The 21,437-nt window shown below is 45.4% G+C and overlaps 1 protein-coding gene across 1 annotated transcript in view; it reads left to right on the forward strand.

Annotated features, from left to right (window-relative positions):
- Nucleotides 1-21,437, forward strand: part of LOC310791995 (protein NLRC3-like) — a gene marked incomplete at both ends in the record, with an annotated part of 85,297 nt that overhangs the window by 30,195 nt on the left and 33,665 nt on the right. The window contains one exon of the mRNA XM_083653678.1: nt 548-721. Within this exon, the coding sequence (XP_083509804.1) occupies nt 548-721 (174 nt within the window). The remainder of the gene's footprint in view (nt 1-547; nt 722-21,437) is intronic.

The raw sequence follows: 21,437 nt of genomic DNA on the forward strand, positions 1-21,437 counted from the left end.
ATTATGTAAGACGAGTTAGGTCGTCTATGGCACTTAATGTGTTAATCGACTAATCGAAAAAATAATTGTTAGATTAATCGATAAGAAAATAATCGTTTGGGACAGCCCTACTTCACTTCAAGTTTCTGCTGTGGTAAAAGTGTTTAAATGTGATTAAAACAACTGTTATTATGATTATTACAATTATTATGACTAGGATTATTATCATTGTGATTATCATCATCATCATCATCATAGGTATATTCATTCAGCATACATTTTTTGGTATGCTTGTTCTCAGCTCTGTTTTGATAATAACTGAGCTGGCTACAACATGGAGACTCTGAGGTCAGACATGCTGTCAGTTCTTTGTTCATTAATAGATGTTATGAATATCATGCTGACATTTAATGTAAAGAACACAGGAGGTGGAGATGAGCACCCAGAGACTTCAGGTGAGGTGCAGACTGTCTGAAGAAGGCGTCAGGTGAAAAGATGGAGAACTGCACACTCTGTTATGCTTCTATATTTAAATCAAGTTGTGACCTGATTAAATCTGTCATCACAGACTTGGTGACTGTTCGCTCTCAGAGACTCACTGTGAAGTCGTGGCCTCAGCTCTGAAGTCCAACCCCTCCCATCTGACAGAGCTGGACCTGACTCACAACAAGCTGGAAGATTCAGCAGTGAAGCTGCTGTCTGCTGGACTGGAGAGTCCACACTGTCGACTGGAGACTCTGAGGTCAGACATGCTGTCAGTTCTTTGTTCATTAATAGATGTTATGAATATCATGCTGACATTTAATGTAAAGAACACAGGAGGTGGAGATGAGCACCCAGAGACTTCAGGTGAGGTGCAGACTGTCTGAAGAAGGCGTCAGGTGAAAAGATGGAGAACTGCACACTCTGTTATGCTTCTATATTTAAATCAAGTTGTGACCTGATGTTTCAACACACTGTGCCTTCATCAAGGTCACAAAAAGTGTAGACTTTACAGCCTAACTTAAGAGATAAATAAGGTTCAGTTGGTACAACAGTTACCCTCTTTCCTCTAAAACATTGTATTGCTCATGTAGTTTCCTCATTGGTTTTACTGTATCTTTATTGTTTTATTGCATCTGTAGTGATGGTGTCATTTGGTTAACTTGCTACATTTTAATGTTTCTTTTCTGGATTTCTCTGTGTGTCATCACACCCTGAAGAAGGTGCAAGCCGACACGTGTTGGTGTATTTTAATGATTCAAGCCCATTAAATTAAAGGCCTTTTACATTTTCAAACCTCCTTGAGTGCCTACACCTTGAGTTTTAGGCCCTTTTGCTTATGAGTCTTTGTTTTCTAAGAGGCGGAGTGTTTCGGGGGATGATGCTCTAGCTGTGGTATACACTAAATACCACAGCTGTGAACCAATCAGATTGCTTGATTTGAGAGAGCCATTTTATAATTACTCATAGACCCCAAAGCGTGGGACAAGCTGGATGCGGAGCTGTGTGTGTGTGTGTGTGTGTGTGTGTGTGTGTGTGTGTGTGTGTGTGCGTGTGCGTGCGTGTGTGTGTGCGAGCACATAGGAGGAACCATCGGGGCAATAGCTCTTAGCTCAGGCAAGACAACAGGGAGAGTTAGCTGAAGTCAGACAGGGAGAGGAGGAAGAGTTCAACAAACTGGTAGTTGAGGAGGAGGAGGAGGATGGTGATGAGTAAGAGGACAGTTTGGCCTCGGTTCATCTTGGTTCAATTGTTAAAAACAAAAGGAAGAAGAAAAACAAAAAATAAGCCTCATCCATGTTTTTATTTGTTTGATCGCTGTCAGGCGGGGACCTTGAATTTAGCAATATTACATGAGAGGGTGTACTTTACCGTGGTTATTGGCACGACGGTGATGCAGCAGTGTGCGTCACTGAAGTGCCAATAACCACGGTGAACAGGGCACTCCTGAAAAAGAGAGCATTGCTCTCAGTGAGACTCCCCCTGTATTTAAAATATATATCGGCATGAAAACCGATACCGATATTTTCCGATATGAAATTCTTATGCTAATATCGGTAGGCCGATAATATCGTACATCCCTACCAATAACCACGATAAAGTAGACCCTCTCATGTAATATTGCGATTATCCAACAGTCCCCACCCCCCCCGATTTTTTATCCCATTTTTATCCCCCATTAGTGCTAACGTAATTTCTTTATCCTGGTTGCTACTCCACCCTCTGCCGATCTGGGGAGAGCCAAAACTGGCTCCATGCTTCCTCCGAGACATGGGCAGTTAGCCAGCCGCTTCTTTTCACCTGACAGAGGAAGCTTCACCGGTAGGACATAGCACGTGGGAGGTTCACGCTATTCCAACCAGTTCCCCTCCCTCTGAACAGGTGCCCTTAATGACCAGAGGAGGAACCACATTAGCAACCAGGATATTGCATGTTTTTGTGAAGGGGGTTCCTATATGAAGGAAACCCCCGGGAGGCACGGGGAGAACATGCAAACTCCACACAGAAAGGCCCTTTTGACGACCCCACCCGGGCATGGGCACTCGAGGACATGCGGACGGGCACGCATTCCTTCACCGTTCACATCGTCCCAGGTGGGAATCGAACCCACGACCTTCGAGCTGTGAGGCGATAGCGCTTACCACTACACCACCGTACCTACCAATTATCCAACAGTTACCAACAAAATACAAGCTATAAACAAAAGGTGTTCATATTTTGGGGCCATTTGCTCTCAAAATAACAAAGTTTTTGCCTAGTGTGTTAGTCCGAGACAAGAAATGGTGTCAGCCAGCCAATATGCTCATCACATGAGTTAACTGTAACAAACACCTGTGCAGAAAGCAGCATCTAGCTTACAGCGTTGATGCAAAATGGATTGTTTTGTTGTTTTAATTTATTTGGCGGACTTACTGTTGATGAATGGTTGGAAGGAAAGATAAACAAACAAGCTGCTGGTTTCATCTGGCAGCGTCAGGTTAGGACGGTAACGTACAGTATCAGACTGAAAATACTACTGCCTGTCTGAGATGAAAGAGGGTTGAGAGGCGGGCCATAACCCCACTGGGGTTGGCGTTGGCTAATCCTGGCGTGTTCTGCCCCCAAATTGGGTGTGTTCTGGCGCTAAGCGAGTGGGTTCCAAGACAACCAGGCTCTCTGAGGCACGCGCCAACTACGTTAATCTGGAGCAGTGAGGTGAATACAATATTCCTGGAATGCGAGTTTAATAAACTAGTTACATGTCCTATCTATGCATTCTACATCAAATGAAGACATTAGTTTGTTTTATTTAGTATGTTACATACTTATTGGCCAAGTTATTAGTTTATGGGATAGAAATTATGTGGGGTTACAGGCCATGTTGCCTGCAGAATTTTGGCCGCTGCTGTTCTCTGCTGAACAGACTGGCCGGTGGAGTGATATTTTAGTGATGAGGCCGTTCTCAAATGACCGATTTGAGAACAGCTAGGTGTGCTGTTATGCTCATTTGAGAACGGTCCTTGACCAATCAGATTGCTTGGTGGGAACTACATGTTGTATAATTAAGCAATAGTACACGAGAGGGTGTACTTTACCCTGATTATTGGCACGACGGTGATGCGGCAGTGCCCGTCACTGAAGTGCCAATAACTACGTAAAGTACACCCTCGAGTGTAATATTGTGATTATACAATATACATTACATATATCTCTGCCACAATGATCTTAAAAAGACAATGCTCCACCTTTGACACCCCCCCCCCCCCCCCCATCCATGTGTTCACAGGTGTAGGACAATCAGTCTCTTGTGGGAGTGTCTCTCAATAATTGACAGGAAGCATTTGTCACCTTGAAGAGACCCAAGACAAATTGAAAGAAGTGCAACATCACAACAAATACACATAATTATGCCGACAGTAATTCACGCATACTATATTTACATGAATATTTACAGAGGAGCACAACAGATGAATGAAGACATCAGCCTAGTTGCAGCTTTCATAAATCATTCAAAAGTGTGCCACATTTATGTTGAATACTCCACCAAACAAGATATATTGTAAACCCAGAAAGTCAGAGTTTCTGGGTTTACAATATATCTTGTTTGCTTGTTTGCATGACATGCCATGGGATCTCATCATTCAATCCTTTAGGGGAGAACGTTTGCAAGTTATAGATCCAGAACAATTCTCTTCTGTTCAGAATGGCATCAATGTTACGGGAGCGTACCTATGTTCCCCGGGTCCTATGTTCCCCGTTTTAACACTCTCCGTAACATTTGGGGTGTCTATCCGCTATGCCGACCACCCGCAATGCCGACCTTAGGTTTAGGCGTGAGGAGTGGGAGAGGTTAGGTTTTGGGTTAGGGTCTGGGGGAGGTTAGGAAGGGTTCTATGTTCCCCGGTCCCACAAAAACGGGGAACATAGGACCCCAATGTTACCACCAGAGCCGGGTCGGCCCTATACGCACACTACGCAGCCTTAGTTGAGGTGCTAACGCAGCTTGGAATCTCTTTCTCTAGCTCGCGGTAGTCTGTCTGTGTATGTTTGCTAACCTAGTGCTTGTTGTTGTAATGCTAGCCACAGTTCCAAGGGTGTGCAGTGTTCTCTGTGACTAGTATAAATGCCAACTTGCAACGGTGTTCATAGACTAGGCTACTATAAACACGTCGCGCGTGCACAACAAAATTATACTAGCATTTATTCAGCAAAATAGACTGGATCACTCCTCATAGATAGATCGATAGATAGACAGACAGACATATAGATAGATAGATAGATAGATAGATAGATAGATAGATAGATAGATAGATAGATAGATAGATAGAGACAGACAGACAGACAGGCAGGCAGGCAGACAGACAGACAGACAGACAGACAGATAGATAGATAGATAATATTCTCAGGGAGAAAATTATCTTCATAGTTGGGGGTGGTGCACTGCGCACACAAAAAAGAAAGGCACAATCCAAAATAACAGGAAGACAAACAATAACAAGGACAAAAACTACATTGACAATAATAAACAAGGTAATCTAGAGTCTATCAAACTCAGTCAAGATCTACTCTGGACTAATGCAAGATGGAAAGCAAGGTATTGACATTGACTAAATAGCTATTGATTAAATATCAACTTTGGGCATACCTGTAAGCTAATTGCACAGCTTTATGTTTAATATTTTTTACTGTTACTACTATTTGGAGACAAAGCTGCCTGCAGCCATACTGTAGCCTATAGGCTTATGTTTACATTGTACAGCCAAAGCTAATTGTGTGAAGACTAGACTAATTACCAGGCAGCAGAGCCAAAGCTCAGTGTTGTATTTTTCTACATTTTATATTTTCTACTATTTCTTGTTTATATTAACACGTTGAGTGCCATAGCCGAGATATCTCGTCTTACATAATCCAACGGTTAAGTGCCATAGACGAGCTATCTCGTCTTACATAAACATTTTTTTTTTGACGGTGGGACATCAATCAACCACTTTTACGTCTTCTATATCACTATCGGAGGAAGAGAATGTGTATAATCTATTTTACCGACCACTAAGTGGCGACAGTTCTCTCCCAAGACAGAGAAGCCACAGCCAGCCACAGCCAGAGCAGCCAGCCAGCGCGCTGGAGAAAGCCACAGTGTAATTTTCAAGGAAGCAGCTCGGCGAAAACTCCCTCGATCCCACACACACACACACACACACACACACGCGCGCGCGCGCGCACACACACACACTCGAGCACCCCCGCGCATAAATAAGACCAGAATCGCAAAAGCTTACTCAAACCTCAAGAAAGTTTTACAGTCCAGACGGCCGCGGAGAATCCTTCCCCCGCAGCACAGACGGAGGGAGGAGCCCGGAGACACACACACAGAACGGACAGAGATCCCCTCCCCCCAGAGCCGCGGAGCAACGCGCGAACACACACACACACACACACACACACACACACACACACACACACACACACACACAATACAGTATACAGACTCGCCCAAAGGCACCCACAATCACAGGCAGGTGACTGTTCTGCTGAATTTCACAAAACTGCGATTATCTCAGCTTGCTGTCTCATACGCTAAAACCATGCTGTACTCAACGGCTAATATCTACATAACTACTAACTCTGCAAACTAACTCTTTTAGACAGAGAAAGCACACATTCTATTAGTTATTTTTAGATGATTGGTGTTCACGAAGTCTTAACAGAAAAGAATCCTCGGCTGTTGTAAAATGAGCCAGAATCCTCAAAAAAAAACCTGGCACAACTTACCTACAGGATTGAAAAAATGGCTGGCACTCAATGTGTTAATGTTAATATTCACTTATCTTAACACGTTCACTGCCGTGGACGAGATATCTCGTCATAAAAAATCCAGCGGTTGACTGCCGTGGACGAGATATCTCGTCAAACTGTTTTTTCAGTGGTTTCCACTAGCTGGCGCCCTTGGGCAATAGGTGAATGTGGATCCGACGTCTCCCGCTGCTCCAGAAGTACTCTAACAAAGATTTGTATATAAAGAAGGCGGGATCCTTTGTTCCGGGTGGGTTTATAGTAGGTTGGTGAGATTAAGAGAGACAGCATTACATAGCGATTTATAGATAGAGAAATTCAGCAATTTAGCAATTTATAGTCAGATTTAGAGCGAGTTGGTTAGCGTAGTTGATTTAGTTTGTTAGTTGTTAGTACAGTAGTAGTGTTTAGTATAGTCTTTATAGTAGATCTTTAGTTTAGATAGTTAGCGCGTAGTTACAGTTAGTGTTCATTGTAGTTAGCTTAGCTCATTTAGCGTTAGCGTTAGCGTCAGTTCATTTGAGTATTTAGCGTTTATTCTACTTCAGTTTGATCGAGTTGGTAGCCGGTAGATTAGCCTTATTTCAGTTCAGTTTGATCTAGTCGTAGCAGTAGTTGTTTTATTTCAGTTTAGTTGGGAGTGGGTGCGTGTTTGTGCCATGCCGGCCAAACGCAAGCGGTCTTCGGCCAAACGCAAGCGATCGGCGGATCAGAGATCATTGCTCGATTTATTTTCCGTCCGAAATGAGCTTGTGCCGGAGACCGATTCCGAGGTCTCGGATGATGAACGGGGTGAGCCCATGCATGTCGCGGCTGCGGCTGCTGGGCTGAGTGAGTCGAGTGACCTCACGTCTTCTCCAGACGCGGAGGATTCTGGAGAAGAATGGGCCCCGTCCAGGAGCGAAGCTCCACAGAGCAGTGGTAAGACGATGTTTGAGATGACTTGTGTAACTTGTGTAAATGTAATTACTATGACTGTACAAAAGCCAGCAGTCAGTCAATTCATTTTACTGAATTTCAGACTCTGAAGATGAGCCTGTAGCCAGCTGTAGCGGTACAGCATCTGGTGCCACAGCCTCTGGTGCCAGGAAAATGGATAAGATCACACTTCAGAATCAGGTTTATTTTCACATCACAGGTTCCAGCCAGAATTCCAGAAATTCTAGAACTCCAGAATTCAGTACCACACATATAAAAAACACTATTTTATGGTAATTATGTATTTCTATAATTTGCAGATTGTGGCAGTGGAGCTGGAAGTGGGAAACGTCCTCAGCCTGCAGGTCCTCCTGAGTGGTGTGACCTTGACTGGGAGCCAACCCACATCCCCTTCACAGCAGAACTGGGTCCTCATAGTGGTGGTGCTGCTCAACCAGTGGACTTCTTCCAGCTCTTCCTGAATGATGAGCTGCTCCAGGACATTGTAGAACAAACTAACCTGTATGCCCATCAGTGCATCAGTCAGGTCAGTGAGGCTCTGCCACATTCAAGGCTTGGGAAGTGGAAGGACACGACAGTGGCAGAAATCAAGAGCTTCTTGGGACTATACTTCCTCACTGGGATCGTCAAGAAGCCTGAACTGTCCATGTACTGGTCCACAAATGAACTGATTGCTACCCCCCACTTCAGCAGAACCATGTCTCGCAACCGCTTTCAGCTCCTAACACGATTCCTCCATTTCAGTAACAATGATGATGTTGATGATTCAGACAGGTTGTTCAAGGTCCGACCAGTTTTGAATGACCTGTTAGAAAAGTTCAGAGCCATGTTCACACCAAGTCAAAACATCAGTATTGATGAGGGGATGCTCCTGTGGCGTGGGCGGCTGGCCCACGTACAACCCACAGAAACCCATAAAGTATGGGATAAAGTCCTACATACTCTGTGACTCCCAGACAGGTTACTGCTACAGTATGAAGCCGTACTGTGGTGAGCGGTCCTCCCTAGGCGAGACAGTGGAGTTCCTCCTCGGGGACTTGGCAGGGCAGGGTTACCACTTATACATGGACAACTACTATAACTCTGTTTCAATGTGTGCACAGCTGCTGGAGTGTCAGACCCATGTCTGTGGCACTCTGAGGAGGAACAGGGGCGAGCCACCTGCTACCATGGTTACCAACCACACCGTGAAGCTGGGGGAAACGGTCATGCGCCACAATGGTAGCACCATGGTTCTGGCCTGGCGCGACAAACGAATCGTGAAAATGGTTTCCACTATGCACGACGACACGATGGAGACAGTGCAGGTCAGGCAGAAAGGCAGCAGAGATAGGGTCCCACACGCAAAACCCAAGTGCGTTGTAGACTACAACAAGTACATGAATGGGGTCGACAGATTGGACCAGAACATTGCGTACTATCCCTTTGCCAGGAAGACATCCAGGTGGCCGTTCAAATTTGTCATGTACATGTTTCAGATGTCTTTTTATAATGCCTTTGTTCTGTACAAAGCTAAACACCCTCAGAGAAAGTGTAAAACTTTGATGGATTTCATCCTGAGTGTTGTCTGTGCATGGACCAGACCTGTGGTGGGGGAGGAGGTGGGGGGTGGCTGGGAGGAGGTGGGGGGTGGCGGGGAGGAGGTGGGGGCTGGCGGGGAGGAGGTGGAGGAGGTGGGGGGGGGGGGGGGGGGGCAGTGACCAACCTGCAACCATTCCCCGGGCACCATACCTGGACCCTCAAAGCAGGCTGGAGGTCAAGCTAGTGGGCCATGTAATGGTCATCATACGAGCCACACCCAAAAAAGATGCCCCAACGAAGAGGTGTAGGGTTTGTGCAAGGAATGATGTTAGAAGCGAGACATGCTACTATTGTATCAAATGTGAGGTCCCATTACACAGGGCTCACTGCTATGAGTTGTACCACTCGATGGAGAACTATGCTCAGTGGTGCTGAGTTAACCTGACGCTGCCAGATGGACGGTATAGCTCCACATAGGTTTCACTATTAACCAGTCAATCTGGGTTTGAAGTCACCAGACCCGCTGACGGAGGCGGGCACTTTGTCCAAGCTACTTGGCAGGTGATTGGATGACCCATCTGTCTATCACCGCTGGTGGGTGTTAACTTCAACCAATCAGATCGCGGAAGGTGCCTGTGGATGATCTCTGTGGTATTCATTGATTGAGTCCTCGCAGTCGTAAAGTCACCTTCGAAGCATTTAGTTAGATTATAACGAACTAGTTGTGTGGCTTAGCCTTCCCAAATGTTGAGGGTCGTTTTTTAGAATTTAATACATAGAATTGGGAACGTTACATTCAATTTCATTCACGGCCTGTCACTTCCGCGGCGGCAGCCATGTTGACGAGTGAAAAGAACTACAAAGAACATGTACCCACTACTTGCCCAGACGAGCCAGAGCCCGCCTACGGCCGCCGCTGATTGGTCGAGCCGGCATGGCTCGACCAATCATCTTAACTCCCTGTGCAGGTCCAGACCGTCACGGAGAACCAAATGCAATGTGAGTTCACGTGACGGGCGGTTTACCAGGCTAGTGCTGAGTAGGCATGGGTCGTAAAAAAAAAAAAACCTGCCAGGGAGGTTTTGTTTTTGATGCTCTTTGTTTGATTGTTTGCTAGCTAGCAGGAATACATAAAAAGTAGCTGCCGATTTTCATGTAACTTTGTGGATGGGTGTAACATGGGCCAAGGAAGTACCCATTACATTTTGGAGCAGTTCTGGATTCGGTGTACGAGCCCAAACCGGTTTGATCACGAACCGAAAAAACCTATAAAAAATAAAAATAAACTATAAAAAAAAAAAGCTGAGTGACCTGTGGTCTGCTCTTGTTTTGTATTTATTTTGACATTTATTTATTTGATTATTGTATTATTCCTCTATTATTGAAAACAACTATTGTTCAGATGTCTGATGTCTCACTGATGCCAAAAATAAATGGTTAAAGTGACTGTTCTGCCTGTTTGATTGAATTTCACAAAACTGCATTTATCTCAGCTTTGCCTCTCAGACGCTGAAACCATGCTGTATTCAACGGCTAATATATACATAACTACTAACTCTACAAACTAACTCTTTTAAACAAAGAAAGCACACATTCTATTAGTTCTTTTGAGATATTTTGTGTTTACAAAATCCTAGTAGAAAATAATCCTCGGCTCTTGTAAAATGAGCCAGAATCCTCAAAAAAACCCTTGGCAGAAGCTACCTACAGTATTGAAAAAAGGGCTGGCAGTGAATGTGTTAAGATTATATTCAAAATATTATATTGAATAAATAATGTTTGTTTATAGCTCATTCTATTCTGTATGTCTACTTACTCTGAGATTGACAGATGGAGCAAACTGTTTTAAAGGAGGGAGGATTGTAGTGGGAGCACTGAGGGTGTCAGGTGCGACTGTGTGGCAAAGGCAAAAGGCCAGGTAGCAGTCTTGCTTAGGGCCTGTGGGAGGTCAGGACCGGCACTGGTTACCACTACTCTCAGGCACAGTCACTTTCTCAATGCCTTGGAAACTGAATGATGTGATATCATGTTTAAAGTCATTGAAATGTAACTGCTATGTGGTCATCTCTATCATTCCTCCTTATGGAGCTATTGTGTTCACTAATTATGTGTTTTAATTGACGTGATGTTTTACCCTAACCCTAACCCTGTCTACAGCGGCAGCGGTAAGCGGCACGTAGCCTCGCGGCACGAGTCTTTCTGCGGGAGTCCATCGAGGGGAGGCCATAGAATAGGGTTTTTTGCTACCTCTCTTATTCTACCTACTCATCTACCTAACTATGTGTTTTCTTCCCATCCCTGTTGTAACCTCAGCCCACAGACGCCGTAGACACGGCTGCTTCAGGTGTAGTAACTCCGGTAATCTCTCCCACCCTAAGCGCGCAAACAGTCCTTTTACTATTGCCGGAGGTCTCTGGAACTGTCAGTCGGCTGTTAAGAAAACTGAGACCATCTCGGCTCATGCTCTATCTCAAACCCTCCACTTTCTAGCTCTCACAGAGACCTGGATCATTCCTGAAAACACTGCTACTCCTGCAGCTCTCTCTGTTGCCTATTCCTTCTCGCACACCCCTAGAGCCTCTGGCCGTGGCGGAGGCACTGGTATCCTCATCTCTCCCAAATGGACCTACACTGTCACCTCTCTCTCTCATCTGTCTATCTCATCTTTTGAGTCCCATGCAGTTGCCGTATCCCTACCCATCAAGCTCAACATTGTGGTAATCTACCGCCCGCCTGGTCCGCTTGGTGACTTTCTGGACGAGCTGGACACCCTCCTCTCCGTCTTTCCTGAGGATGGTACTCCACTCATCCTTCTGGGAGACTTCAACATCCAGCCAGTAACCTTACAATCTCTGCCTTTCCTTAACTTCTTCTCATCCTTTGACCTTTACCTCTCTCAATCTCCTCCTACTCACAAAGCAGGGAATGTGCTTGACCTGGTCTTCACCAGATCCTGCTCCACCTCTAATCTCACTGTGACTCCTCTTCCTGTATCCGACCACCACTTTATCACCTTCTCCCTTCCCATCCCCCTCCCCTCCTCCCACCCATCTCCCCCTCACTCTACCACCACCCGGCGCAACCTAAAAACTCTCTCACCCGACTCCCTCTCTTCTACCGTCCTCTCCCTACTTCCCCCTGCCGAGCAATTTGCTCTCCTGTCCACTGACGAGGCTTCCACCACTCTTCTCTCCTCCGCTCTTGATTCTCTTTGCCCACTCACCACTAAGCCTGCCCGATCTTCTCCCCCTTCTCCTTGGCTGACTGAATCTCTGCGAACTTATCGAACTGAGCTTCGGGCAGCTGAGAGAAAATTGAGAAAATCACATCTCCCTGAAGATCTCTCTTCCTACCACCTTATCCACTCAAACTTCACTGATGCTGTCTCTAAAGCAAAAACCTCCTTCTTCATCTCTGAAATCCAGTCCTCTGCATCCAATCCCAGTAAACTGTTCTCCACCTTCTCCATGCTCCTCAACCCTCCCTCCCCTCCCCCTCCCTCCTCCCTCTCTGCTGATGATTTTGTAACCTTCTTTACTAAAAAGGTGGATGACATCAGCTCCTCCTTCCATCCTCCAGGCACCCTCACTAACACTCCCGACTCCAATCCTGCTCCTCGGCCCCCTGTCCCTGGATTTCCTTCCTTCTCTCCCCTCTCTCCTGATGAAGTGCTTAAACTCATCAGCTCGAACCGAGCCACTTACTGCCCCCTCAATCCTATCCCTTCCTCTCTCCTCCAAACCATCTCACCTAACATATCTCCCTTCCTCACTACCTTCATTAACACCTCTCTGTCCTCTGGTCTTGTTCCGCCTGCTCTAAAGACTGCAAGAGTCAAGCCTCTGCTTAAGAAACCCTCCCTTGACCCTACTGCTATTCACAACTACAGACCTGTCTCTCTTCTCTCATTCCTTTCCAAAACCCTTGAACGAGCAGCGTCCGAACAACTTTCTCTCTATCTCTCCCAAAATGACCTCCTGGACCCTCTGCAGTCCGGTTTCAAGGCCTCTCACTCCACTGAGACAGCTCTTCTTGCTGTCACAGAGGCCCTTCACACTGCTAAGGCCTCATCCCTCTCTTCTGTTCTTGTCCTCCTTGACCTGTCTGCTGCCTTCGATACAGTCAACCACCAAATCCTTCTTTCCACTCTGTCTGACCTCGGCATTTCAGGTTCTGCACTCTCCTGGTTTGCTTCCTACCTCTCGAACCGCTCATACCAGGTCTCATGGAGAGGGTCCCTCTCCAGATCCTGTCCTCTTACCACCGGTGTCCCCCAGGGCTCAGTCCTGGGCCCCTTACTTTTCCTTCTCTATATCAGATCTCTTGCCTATGTGATCTCTTCTCATGGCTTTTCTTATCACTGCTATGCTGATGACACCCAGCTTTTCCTTTCCTTCCCCCCCTCCGACACTCAAATCGAGGCTCGCATCTCTGCATGCCTCAAAGACATTGGCGACTGGATGTCTGCCCACCACCTCAAGCTCAACCTTGGTAAGACAGAGCTACTCTTCCTCCCAGGAAAAGACTGCCCTCTCGCAGATCTCTCCATCTCCATTGACAACACCACTGTACTTCCCTCCCAAACAGCTAAGAACCTTGGGGTGATCCTTGACAACCAGCTGTCTTGCTCTGCCAACATAGCTGCTACAGCACGCTCCTGTAGGTTCTCTCTCTACAACATCCGCAAAATCCGTCCCTTTCTCACAAGAGAAGCGACTCAACTCCTGGTCCAGTCTCTTGTCTCCTCCCGCCTGGACTACTGCAACGTGCTCCTGGCCGGCCTAGCTGCCACCGACATCCGACCGCTTCAGCTCATTCAGAACGCTGCAGCCTGTCTGGTATTCAACCAACCCAAATTCTCGGCCCGCATCAAATTCAAGAAACTGGTACTGGCCTACAGGGCAGTACACCAGTCAGCTCCCCTGTACCTGCAATCCATGGTCAGGTTCCAAACCTCTCAGCGCTCCCTTCGCTCCTCCACCAGTGCAGGTCGCCTCGCCCCTCCTTCGCTACGGGGGCTCAAAAGTCGCTCATCCCGATCTCGACTCTTCTCGTCCCTGGCACCTCAATTGTGGAACGAGCTTCCACCTTCGGTCAGGACAGCTGAATCACTGCCGATCTTTCGGAAAAGACTAAAGACACACCTTTTCAGGCTACATCTGGGCCCTTCTTGATCTAACTTCGTTCTCTCTCTTTCCTTATTAAAAAAAAAAAAAAAAAACTAACCTTGTACCACTAACCTAAACTTGTACCACTGTTCCTTCAGAAGTTGTAGTTGTCATAGACTGTGCTCCATAGTTGATTGCTCTATTGCTGACAAAAAATGTGTTATTGTAAGTCGCTTTGGATAAAACCGTCTGCCAAATGACGTAATGTAATGTAATGTAATGTACCCACATAGGCTAGCCCACACGGACATGTGATCAAATAAACAACATGGCAAGTGGAACATGTGATGACATCATTGATAGGATACTTTTTCCCAGTATGAGGATGAGAGAAGTAGTAACTTTTAACGATATTATTACATTGAGCACAACCTGTGCATTTATAACAGCCATTTGGAAGAGGTTTGAACAAGGCCTGTGTGCTCTTTTTTAACTGATTGTAAATTAACATGCACAAGGCTATATCTCAGATTGCTTCCTCTTCGATAGACTATTAATGGTGGTTCTTTAAAATCCATGGGTAATGCTGGATCTGATGCTAGTATCTACCAATGTTTTTTTTAACAATAATATAGCTCAGTTTCTAACAGTTGGGGGTATACGTTGTGCTAAACATGATTGAGTATTTGATTTTAGTTGGAGATTTTTTGGTAACAGTTCATTTTTTTCTTTCTGTAAAGTCGTTTGATAGGCTTCCTCCACACAGTCACCTGGATACCCCCGTTCCAAAAACCTTTGTTTAATTTCTGCTGATTTTTCAATGAAATCCTCTGTAGTGTGGCATATTCGTCTAAGTCTGAAGAACTGACTTCTTACACCTCGTTTCAGGTGTGTGGGATGATAGCTGTTTGCCAGCAGTAAGGTTTGTGATCTGTATCTTTTCTGTAAAGAGTAGTGTATAAAACACCAGATGTTTTCACAACCCACATGCCCATCTGTTGTGCTCCTTCTGTCAATATTCATGTAAATATAGTATGTGTGCATTACTGTATTTGTTGTGGTGTTGTTGCACTTATTAAAATTTGTTTGGGTCTCTTCAAGGTGACAAATGCTAATGTTTTTCAGCTTTCATGCTATGATGTTATGGTACATGCTTTAATCATTTCCGCTCGCTCGGTCTCCCTCTCTCTCTCTCTCTCCTGCTCTCTGCTGGTGAGTAATCACACTGAGGAAAGACAGACATCTGGGTTGTGCGCTTTGGTTAAAAAGTAAATAAAAATAAAACTGGTAAATAGAAACGTGTTTGGCACGGGGAATTTACGGCCCTGAAATTCTGATTACAGGGACACAAACATCTTTTTGCAAGTGGCTACAATGTACAAGTTTAGCTCTGTGTGTTGAGTTGAGTGATGCCACTCTTTCAAGTGTAAGTTTGTTCCACCAGCCACAAATTTACATTCTCATCTTTTTTTTATTTGTTTCTGCTGATTTATTTTATAGTGAAGTGAAGCAGCAGCATGTTGACATTCATATATATATATATAAAATCTGGTAAATATATATATATATATATATATATATATATATATATATATATATATATATATATATATATATTAGGGCTGTCAAACGATTAATTTTCTTAATCGCGATTAATCGTGCGATTACTTATAATTAATCGCGATTAATCGCATCTTTGTATCGCATGTTTAAAATGCTATATTTTGCATTGCAAAGCATTTTTAATTAGATATTAATCATTATTACCAGTGTGTCGTGATTGGGAATCAAATGAATGCAAAGAAATGAACTTGAATTTTAGATTTATTTTCAATTCAATAGAAGTGCAATGTAGACAGGAGGTCACAAAATGAATCTTGAATAGAAAATAAATGCACAATAATTGTAAACACTCCAGAACGCTCCAGAACCGATACTTCCGGCGGCGGCGCTGTGGAGCAGTCGAAACCCAAAATGACACAGCCGAAGAAGGCTGTATCTGAGCTAAAAACTTTGGCACTTCCATGTGAATAATGGCTCGGTATTGGAAACTGTGTATTGATAACGTGCATATCGCGTGAAGCCATTGGAGCCGACCTCCCAGTGGTTAGAGGACCGGCGCATCCGAGACTCTGAAGGAAGAATGAGTGACGAGTCTCGCGCTAACTAGCTGGCTGCTAGCTGGCCGCTAGCTACTTTTAGGTGATCGCTCGCCTCAAACTCGATACTTCGGTGATATTTTAATTCCGTTTTACACAAGGCGCAAACTACGGCTCTCGACTTATCCACTGTGCCATTTGGGAAGTAAAACGAGCCATTTAAAAGCGTATTGCTGTCGTTCTCGCCTGCACAAGCAGGAGACAGGAAACCGAACTGCTTGACTACAAGTACGGGTGCGCGAAGAGACAAAATAGCGGCATGCGATTAACGCGATTAAAACAAAATAACGCGTTATGATCGGCGCGCGATTAACGCGTTAACGCTGACAGCCCTAATATATACAGTATATATATATATATATATATACCAGATTTTTTATCCCATTTTTATCCCCCGTTAGTGCTCATTTTAATTTATTTATCCTGGTTGCTGCTCCACCCTCTGCCAATCTGGGGAGAGCTGAAACTGGCTCCATGCTTCCTCCTAGACATGGGCAGTAGCCAGCCGCTTCTTTTCACCTGACAGGGGAAGCTTCACCGGTAGGACATAGCACGTGGGAGGATCACGCTATTCCAACGAGTTCCCCTCCCTCCGAACAGGTGCCCCTAATGACCAGAGGAGGCACCACATCAGCGGATATTGCATGTTTTGGTGAAGGGGTTACTATATGAAGGAAATCCCCAGGGGGCGTGGCAAGAACATGCAAACTCCACACAGAAGGGCCCTTTTTCACGATCCCACCCGGGCGGTGGGCACTCGAGGACATGCAGACGGGCACGCATTCCTTGAGCGCTCACAGCGTCCCAGGTGGGAATCGAATCCAGGACCTTCTAGCTGTGAGGCGACAGCGCTTACCACTGCGCCACCGTGCCCCCCCTGTCATTCATATTGATGAGTGCTGCTTTCTCCTTTTTATGTCTTTTTGAACCTGGCAGCCTGTTGGCTTCAAATGCTTTCAGTTGACTTCACCATTTTAGAAACATGTATTTAAAACCTCCACAGCTCTGAGTGGATTATGAAACATGGTTTCAACCAGGTTTTCTATACAGGAATGTTTTATTTTATATCTATGTTTTATTCTTTATTCAGCTTGGAGCGCTGCAGGTTGTCAGAGAGCAGCTGTGCTTCTCTGGTATCAGCACTGAAGTCCAACCCCTCCTCCCATCTGAGAGACCTGGACCTGAGTGTCAACAAGGAGCTGAAGGATTCAGCAGTGAAGCTGCTGTGTGATCTTCTGGAGAGTCCACACTGCAGACTGGACAGACTGAGGTCAGACAGCATTTTTTAATGATGTGCTGACATGAATATTATTAATGTCGGCTCACCGCAAGAAGATCCTATAGGTTAATTTCAACAGCCACCGTGTGTGTGTGTGTGTGTGTGTGTGTGTGTGTGCGTGCGTGTGTGCGTGTGTGCGCGCGCGCGTGCGTGCGTGCGGGCTTAGTGTTTTGGGGGCCTAAGGTGAACACAGGCATGATGGGGTCCTGCACATCCGTTGTTCTCCCCTTGTACCTGAAGCCTCATCATGCTTTTATTTGTTTGAACATAATTAGATGTTATGGGTCCAGTGTTTCCCATACATAAAGGAATTTGTGGCGGGCCGCCACAATAATATTTTGACCGCCACAATAAGATGTTGACCCAATTTTTTTTAATTTTTTTTACAGTGCACCTGAACGCAACATGGAAGATATCCGCTGAATAAGTGTCCAATAAATGTTCATGTCATTCTGGCCAATACTTCTGTTATAGCATTTCAGTCTGGAATATGGAATATCTTTCAATAATCTATGATTTAGCTGCTAAATTGTCAAATACCTCCATCTGCTCGCTACCCAGGCACTTATGTATGTACTTAACCTAACTAACTTAACCTAACTAACTATCCGGTGTGCACAACACTGTCAGCCTAAACTCCGGCTGACACCCCAAAAACCTACAATCCGCTACAGAAAAATGTATATTGTTTGTTTATTAACTGGCCCCTCGCCTTCTATCATTTCACGAAAGTGGCAAAGCAAGTTGAGTATCCCTGACCTATAGGGAGAAATTTAGTTTGTCATTGTAAACCCACAGCACACTAATGATGACATGTTCTTCATAGATCTAGCCTTTTAATTTTGCTCTTAAGCTTTCTCAAAGTACACCAAATTCATGCATTTTACTTTAAAATGTTTTAAAAAATCTCGCGGGGAGGCATGCCCCCGCACCCCCATAGGGGGTCTGCGGTCCCCCACCACAAATTCTCAAAATCCTGTGGGAAACACTGTGGGTCTGTTCCAAACTGCCTGTCTCTATCACTTTCTTTTTTCTATGGTGAATTTGAAAAGTATACCAGACCAACAAATACATGCAAATGCAAGGTTGAAATTGCGGCATAAATGTTTTTTAGCGTTCATGCTATGTTGTTGTGGGTACATGCTTTAATCCTTTCCAGGCTTGTTCTCTCTCTCTCTCCCTCTCATTCTCTATGTCTCTCTCTCTCTCCTGCTCTCCTGCTTGATTTCTTCTTGGGAGGTTATCACTGGATCCCACAAAGCAGTGGCGTCAGTTCAGTAAAGGCCAAGGTATGGCAAGGTCCGCGGTGGGGGGGTTTAGGGGGGGTACCCCCCCAGGCTTGAAGATTTTTTGTGAAATCAGTTGTGCAATAGTCAATTTTCATGAGTTGTTTCTATGCAATTAATTTATATGACATAATGTCAACCTTATAAGGTGAACTAAGGAGACAACTACAGTATAAGTAGTAAACATATTTTCTTTATTCCAGTCACTGTAAAACTATAACAAGTGCATTTTATGAATGCTGAACAAATCTGCACTGCAGGGAGGCAGACCCATGGACAGTGAAAAAGGTGACAGCAGGGCACTGCAGGGCAGACACAAAACAACTCAAAAGCCATTCACTTTTAGTCTCCTATTTTTGAATGAAAAAGCGGCTGTCACCTAAAGGTGACTAGTTTTGCATTCCTGGCAGTGTTAAATAGCTGGCTTACTTCACAATCGTGGGTGACATTAAGTCTGGTTTTTCACTAAAATAATATATAGAACATGTTTGTATTGACATGACATGCACTTGTTCATGAATATGTACATTTGAATAAACAGTGGTATGGCATTTATACAGTGTGTAATGGAGAGAACAATGGACTAGGTGCTAGTTAGGGGTTTGTCACCAAGTTCACGCCGGTGTGTCGGCCAGGACACCACTTCAAGCCTCCAGGTATGAGGAATAAAAAGCTGAGAGAGGATGGTGTTTCTGTCTTTCTTTACTGGCACTGTGCAGCAACACATACAGGTTGTGAGTTTGGGATAGTTGTGAACAGTTGTGGATAGTTGTGGTTTTTCTATAAAGAATAACAAAAATACAATGAGTGTTCAAACACAAATAAATCCCATTAATATCCCCATCTGCATAAATATACTATTACTGATCCATAACATTAATTATAACAGGATGAAATCAAATGGCTACAATTATACTTCCCTTACTATTACAGAGCCAGAAATAAATGCCATTCACTTATTAACAGGTTTCCACAAACATATTAGCTACTGGTCATTTATAACTCACGTTTTACTAGCGAGGCCTTTATTGTGAAAATCCACACTTCCTGTTGCAGTTAACTATCTTAGCTTAACCTAGATATAAACGCAGGCATTAATAATCACTTCGAGAGGCTTGCTCCATAATAAAACATCATTCCACAAAATACCAACAACAGGTAATGAATAATATAACATAAGAACATGTTTAGGACTCGACATGACATATTTAACCGACGTGCTGCGTCGGGGGCTGTCAGGTGAGAGGACAGGAGGATCATTAAATAGCGCATTTTTTGAGGGCCAGAAGCCAAGGTATGGCGGCTGCCATATCTTGCCATACTGAATTGACGCCCTTGCCACAAAGTGTTCTGTATTTACCAAGGGAGGAGGTTGGCCCAGGGCTAATACACCTGTCCAGTAGAACAGCAGCTTTTAGACTAGTGGATCCAGAAATGACTTTATGTGAAAGGCTGGGCGGTATTCAGGCAGGTTGCAGAGACACTCTTAAAACAGGTGGAGGGCTGGGTCTGGGCTTGTCACTTTTCTTTGTGAATCTTAACGCACTGTCACTCAATGATGTTGCACCCTTTGATAGAGGTCTGCTAAGAGTATGATGACTGATGAAGGTGCTGAGAGCGGTGCCTCTCAGCTCGGTGGAGTGGCTGCTGGAGGAGCCTCTGGTTTTTGGGGCGAGGCTGCTGGACATCACCACAGCGGCCACGCCAGGACTTTGTGGGACCCTAAAGGCAGCCAAGGTGGTTACCCTGGGCCACCTGGTGGGCCTTGGAGGGAAAGACATCATTGAGGCAGGGGCGGTGGCTGAGCGGCTGGACGTGAGATCGATGGGAATGGCTCGACTGATACTTGGTCAGTAGTACAGGAGTGCCCTAACTGCAGAAGACTGGGGGCTGTTGCAGGAGGGGGACAGAGGGGACACGGGGTTTGTATTATCACAGGAGGAGGACAGAGGGGACACAGGGTTTGGATTATCACAGGAGGACAGAGGGGACACAGGGTTTGGATTATCACAGGAGGACAGAGGGGACACAGGGTTTGGATTATCACAGGGACAGAGGGGACGCATGGTTTGTATTATCACAGGAGGACAGAGGGGACACAGGGTTTGGATTATCACAGGAGGACAGAGGGGACACAGGGTTTGGATTATCACAGGAGGACAGAGGGGACACAGGGTTTGGATTATCACAGGAGGACGGAGTGGACACGGGGTTTGTATTATCACAGGAGGAGGACAGAGGGGACACAGGGTTTGGATTATCACAGGAGGACAGAGGGGACACAGGGTTTGGATTATCACAGGAGGACAGAGGGGACACGGGGTTTGGATTATCACAGGGACAGAGGGGACGCATGGTTTGTATTATCACAGGAGGAGGACAGAGGGGACACAGGGTTTGGATTATCACAGGAGGACGGAGGGGACACAGGGTTTGGATTATGACAGGAGGAAGGGGGACACGGGGTTTGGATTATCACATGAGGACAGAGGGGACGTGGGGTTTGTATTATCACTGAAGGGGACAGAGGGGATGCAGGGTTTGTATTATCACAGGTGGAGGACAGAGGGGACACAGGGTTTGGATTATCACAGGAGGGGGACAGATGGGACGCATGGTTTGGATTATCACAGGAGGACAGAGGGGACGCGGGGTTTGTATTATCACAGGAGGACAGAGGGGACACAGGGTTTGTATTATCACAGGAGGACAGAGGGGACACAGGGTTTGGATTATCACAGAAGTACAGAGGGGACGCGGGGTTTGGATTATCACAGGGGGACAGAAGGGATGCATGGTTTATATTATCACAGTAGGAGGACAGAGGGGACAAAGGGTTTGGATTATCAAAGGAGGACAGAGGGGACGCGGGGTTTGGATTATCATGAGGACAGACGGGACGCATGGTTTG

Source organism: Poromitra crassiceps (genome assembly GCF_964638095.1).
Source record: "Poromitra crassiceps genome assembly, chromosome: 17".
Classification (NCBI taxonomy): Eukaryota; Metazoa; Chordata; class Actinopteri; order Beryciformes; family Melamphaidae; genus Poromitra; species Poromitra crassiceps.